Source organism: Belonocnema kinseyi, chromosome 6, assembly GCF_010883055.1.
Source record: "Belonocnema kinseyi isolate 2016_QV_RU_SX_M_011 chromosome 6, B_treatae_v1, whole genome shotgun sequence".
Classification (NCBI taxonomy): domain Eukaryota; kingdom Metazoa; phylum Arthropoda; class Insecta; order Hymenoptera; family Cynipidae; genus Belonocnema; species Belonocnema kinseyi.
Window position 1 is genome coordinate 43,712,605 of NC_046662.1, and position 5,802 is coordinate 43,718,406.

Consider the following 5,802-nt stretch of genomic DNA (forward strand, 5'->3'; position numbering starts at 1 on the left):
TCCTGTCCTGGCATACTTCTCTAGCTTCTTTTATGTCCATGCATTTTTTCATGCAGGCTCTCATGTTTCTGTGACTTCTTATGTCTCTTCTAACTAGGGTCTAATTCACACATTCAAACCATTCTTTCCGCGGTCTACCTCTGGGCACGTAGCCATTTACTTTACCTTGATACACTTGTTTCGTTAGTCGTTCATTTGGCATTCTCTCAACATGTCCGAACCATCTTAACCGATTTCTTTCCCATGTGTTGCTGTAAAATATTTAAATTCTCCATTTAAAAAATTAATTTTGACCCCAGAAAAAAGAAGTTTCAAAAGAAAGTCTTTAAGAGACGTTAAATTATATAGTATATTTTTAATTTATACTTTCTAGGGTGATTAATCTAGTAGTACCACCAGAGCAAATTATTGATACAGTACAACTGTTTCATCTTCCGCATCATCGGATGGTGTCGCTTCGATTTTTAACCTGGCACTTTATGGGCAAAAAGATACAGTCGGAAACACACGACTCTGTAGAAGATGCGCGCGCAGCCCTGGAACTTTATCACAAGTACAAAGAACTGCAGAGTCGAGGAACTTTAGCCGAGTCTCTCAAGGAACTTTACAGCATTGGTACACGATTATCGTGGAAGGTCAGTTCAATATTTCATCTCTCTCTCTTTTTTTTTCATATCAGGCTGCCGACTTGACCGGGAAATGACCGGGATTTTTTAAATTAAAAAACCGGGAATTTACTTATGCTTGTAGAAAAATTGCTGTTTTCATTATTTTAATCATTTTTGTCAATTTAGAAAAGTGATTTCTACTTTTCTCAGCAGTTCCAGGGCATTTGAGTACTTTGAGAATTTAATGAACATTTCTAAGCATTTTCAAAAAGGATTTAAAAAATCCTGTTTTTTATCTTTAGTAATAATAATTACACTATCTCAATTTCGCGGGAAAATGTATGGCTTCAAATTAATTATAATATAAAATAAAATAATAATAAAATTAATAAAGTTTGAACCTAAGTAATGAATTTTTAGATAAAGTGATGAATCTTTAACCAAAAATATGAATTTTCATCTCAAAAGATTAAATTTCTACAAAAAAGACTTATTTTCAACAATTACATAAATTTTCATCTAAAAAAATTGTTTTCAACCTAAATTATAATATTTAATACGTTATAAAAATAAAGGTTTAACCAAGAAAAAAATGGGTTTTTAATCAAAAATAGAAGAAATTAATTTTAAGTTAAAACAATCAAATTACAACCCAAAAATTAATTCGCAAAAAAATAATTTAATTTTAAACTCAAAAGATGGATCGTCTATCATAAAATATAGTTTCAATAAAATGTATAAATTTTTAACTAAAAAAGATAAATTTACAAACCAAAACTAGAATAGTTCAATTTGCAGTTAGAAATGTACATTTAGACAAAACAATGTGTTTAAAAAAAAATTAATTAATTTTCAACTAAAAAGAAAGGAATTTTCAACCAAAGAAATTCATTTTTAATCACAGTGGTGACTGTTTGACCAAATAGTAGATTTTCCAACCCAAAAGTTGAATTTTCTATAAAAAAACTAATTTTAATCGAAATTTGTTTTCAGCCAAAGAAAGAAATTCTTAACAAAAAGTAGAACAGTTCAATTTTATACAAAACCGAACATTTTTGAAGGAAAAACATTAAATTTCTATCAAACAAGATAAATTTTCAACAACAACAAAAATGGAATTTTTAACTAAAATTTTCAATCTTGAACTGAAAAAAAGTTTAATTTTTAACCAAGTACATGAATTTTCAACTAAAAGATCAATTTTCTGCAAAAAATAAAATACTGAAATTTTCAGTTAGTAAGATAAATTTTCAACAAAAAAAGCAAAACAAAAAGAAAACGATGTTCAACAAAATAGTTCAATTTTCAACCACAGAAATTAATTTTTAGCAAAAAACATGAAGTTTCAACTAATGAGAGTACTCTCTACCAAAAAGACGGATTTTCAGCAAATAGTTCAATTTTCATTTAAAAAAGATAAATTTTCAACTAAAAATATAATGGTTACATTTTCTACAAAACAGAACATTTTTCAACTAAAAAGAGTACATTCCTATCATAAAAGGTAAGTTTTTCACAAAAAAAATGGAATGGCTAAAGTGAATTTTCTACTAAAATGATAAATCTTCAAGTGAAAAAAAATGTTAACCAAACACATGAATATTCAAGTACAAAATAAATTTTTATCTAGAACAGAAAAATTTTCAACTAAAAATAGAATAATGAAGTAATTAGAAAATTTAACTATTTAGTTAATGATTCATCTACTTGTTAAAAATTCGTTTCATTTTTGGTTCAAAATTCGTTTTATTTTTGGTTAAAAATCAAATTTTTTTATATAAATTTAATCAGTTTTAGTTGAAGATTCAAGTATTTTGTAGAAAATTCGTTTTTGTTGGTTAAAACCAACGGTTTTTTATTTTTAATTAAAATAATTTCTTGTAAAATCTTAACTCTTACATTTTTTGGATCTAAAATTCAAAAATTCTGTTGGAAATGCACTTTTTTGTTTCAAAATTCATATTTATGGATTGAAAACTCAATTCTGTTGCAGATAATTCATCTTTATGGCTTGAAAATTCAACATTTTGTATTAAAGTTTTTTTTCTTTATTGACTGCAAAAGCCTTCTTGGTTGCAAATTTAAATCTTTGGTTAAAACTTTCTTTTTTTGTGGTAAAAAATTTATTTTTTAAACATAAAATTTAAATATTTATATATTTTATATTTAAATATTTATATTTATAATTTGAATATTAATATTTAATTTCTTTTTGAAAATTCATATTTCCGGGCTTAAAATTCGAATGCTTTGTAAAAAAAGTTGCTTTTCTAAAATTAAAATTAGTATTTTTCATTGAAAATTTAACTATTACATTTTTAGTTAAAAAGTCATCTTTTTCAGAATAAAAATTTATCTCTTTTTTTGACTTGTCTTTCTTTTTTGTGGAAAATTAATATTTTTAGTTGAGAATACAACTATTTGTTTAAAAATGCGTTCATTTATTTTATAATTCATCTTTTTGAGCAGAAAATCAATTTTTGTTGTTAAAAACGCAACTATTTTTAGAACAATCGTATTTTTGGCTAGAAAATTGAACATCTTATTAAAAAATTTAAAGATTTAGTTGAAAATTTCTCTATTTGTTGAAAATTGTTTTTTTTTGCTGTTGTTACTAATGATGATTTTGGGTTGAAAAATAATCTGTTTTAGTTCAGGATTCAAGTATTTTGTAGAAAATTTGTTTTTATTTATTAAATCCAATGGTTTTTTATTTTTAATTAATTTATTTACTTGTAAAATATCAAATATTCAATTTTTTTGCCTTTAAAATGAAAAAATTCCGTTTGAAATTCACTTTTTGGGTGAAACTTTATATTTTTAGATTGAAAGTTTAATTCTGTTGCGGAAAATTAATCTTTTTGGCTTGAAACTTCAATATTTTTCAGAAAATTTTTTTCTTTATTGACTGCAAGTCTTCTTGGTTGAAAATTTAAATCTTCTGTTACAACTTCCTTCTTCTGGAGTAAAGATTAATTTTTTAAACTGAAAATTTAGGAATTTATAGCAAATTTAATTTCTTTTTGAAAATTCATATTTTCTGGTTTAAAAATCGACTGTTTTGTAAAAAATTTGCTTTTCTAAAAAGAAAATTTTTTAGTTTTCATTGAAAATTTAACTGTTACCTTTTTAGTTAAAAAGGCGTGTTTTTCAGAATAAAAATTTATCTTTTTGGCTAAAAAAAATTGTCGTTCTTTTTTGTGGATAATTAATATTTTTAGTTGAGAATACAACTTTTTTTTAAAAATGCGTTCATTTATTTTAAAATTCGTCTTTTTGTTCAGAAAATAAATGTTTTTATTTGTTGAAAACGCAACTGTTTTTAGAAAAATTCTTATTTTTGGCTGAAAATTTTACATTTTAATAAAAAATTGAAAGATTAAGTTGATAATTTCTCTATTTTAGTTGATGATTCAAATATTTTGTAGAAAATTTGTTTTTGTTAATTAAATCCAATGGTTTTTTTATTTGTAATTAAATATTTACTTGTAAAATATCAAATATTAAATTTTCTTGGCTTCAAAATGAAAAAATTCTGTAGCAAATTCACTTTTTGGTTGAAAATTCAAATTTTTAGATTAAAATTTTAATTCTGTTGCAGAAAATTCAATATTTTTCACAATTTTGTTTTTTTTTTATTGACTGCAAAAGCCTTCTTGGTTGAAAATTTAAATCTTCTGTTAAAAATCTCTATCGGAGGGGGGGGGGGGTGGTAAATTAATTTATTTTTTAGACTTAATAATAAACTATTTGGTTGAAATTGAATTTTTTTGTTGAAAAATCATATTTTCATTCTCGAATTTTTTTCATGATTGGAAAATTATCTTTCTGGTTGAAAATTAAATTGCTTAATTGTAAATTCAACTGTTTTGTGGAAGGATTGTTTTTATATCTTGAAAATTTTACAAGTTGATTCAAAATTAATTAATTTTTTTTTTTTTTTTTTTTTTTGTTCGACTGAAATAATTATCTTTGTTGGGAATTTAAGTATTTAGTTGAAAATTCGTCTTTTTGATTTAATTAAAATATTTCTTCGATTAAAATATCATCTTTTACGTTTTTTGTTGATATATTTTTTGGTTGAAAATTTGCAACTGCTACTTTGAAAGGAGAGCTACTTTCTTCATTAGTAAGATACAAGCAGATTTGGCCAAGCCTCCCCTAAAACCAAATCGTCCTGCGTTATTTTTTGATGACCCCTAAACAAATTCACGAAAAAAATGTACTCGGCAAAAATTTCAGAAAAAGAATATTTTGTGTACCTGATACACAAATTTTCAAATGCCAAATGAATCCCCCCTTCGGCTTGATTTAAAAAAAATCGAATTTAAACTTGACAGTATGTTAATATAATTCATTATTTTCTAATTTATATGATTGTTACAGGTTCCGGATAGCTGATGTTCAAATAATCAACAAAATGAAAGTCTTTCAAATTAATTCAGCAATTGTCGAGAACGCTCGAGAGTGAGAAAAAAGTTGAAAGGAAATGAAATCTGAAAAGTTTCATACGGCTTTATATTTAGAGCCAAAGTCCCATTCATATTCTAAGATACGAAAATTCTGATAGTTTCAGACATTGTAATATTGTTTTAGTGTAGATTGTAGTTTCCGATGTGTCTGATTCTGTCAGACTTTTTTCAGGAATCGTGTGCTGTGTAAATGTTAAATACGTAAATAATTTTCTCTGCATAAGTTCGGATAAAAAATGGGTAATGTGTTTTTTAATGGTAAATAATGATAACTCACGAGGCGGCTTTACGGGTAATTCTGTCGACCTTTTCTAGTACCATTTTCTCTGAATTTTTTTACTCCACAATTGCGTAATCGTCCGTAATAATTTATTTAACTATGCAAGAGACTCTTCCCAGTGGGCACAAAATTATTAAGATCCTAAGAATGTTCTTGGGTCGTTCCTAGGACGTCCTATGTCAGCACAATCAAGTTATAATGTCCTTAAGGTGTCTTAAAGGCATAGGACGTTCTCTGGACATTTCTACGACGTCATATGTCAGCACAATTAACGTAAAATGGCTTCAAAATCTCCTAAAGAAGCCATAAAGGTATGGTGGGTTCCTAGGACGTCCTATTCCAGCACAATAGACGTATGATGTCCTAAAGATGTCTTAAAGGCATAGCACGTTTTCAGTACGTTTCTACGACGTCCTACGCCAGCACACTTAACGTCTACTGG

The 5,802-nt window shown here is 26.1% G+C and overlaps 1 protein-coding gene across 5 annotated transcripts in view; it reads left to right on the plus strand.

Annotated features, from left to right (window-relative positions):
• The window catches only part of LOC117175725 (PAN2-PAN3 deadenylation complex catalytic subunit PAN2), a 145,912-nt gene extending 140,580 nt beyond the window's left edge, over nt 1–5,332 (plus strand). For all 5 annotated transcript variants that reach the window (XM_033365506.1, XM_033365508.1, XM_033365509.1 and 2 more), the window contains exons 20-21: nt 374–635; nt 4,995–5,332. In XM_033365506.1, the coding sequence (XP_033221397.1) occupies nt 374–635; nt 4,995–5,009 (277 nt within the window). In that variant the 3' untranslated portion in view covers nt 5,010–5,332. The remainder of the gene's footprint in view (nt 1–373; nt 636–4,994) is intronic.
• The last annotated feature ends 470 nt before the right edge of the window (nt 5,333–5,802 follow it).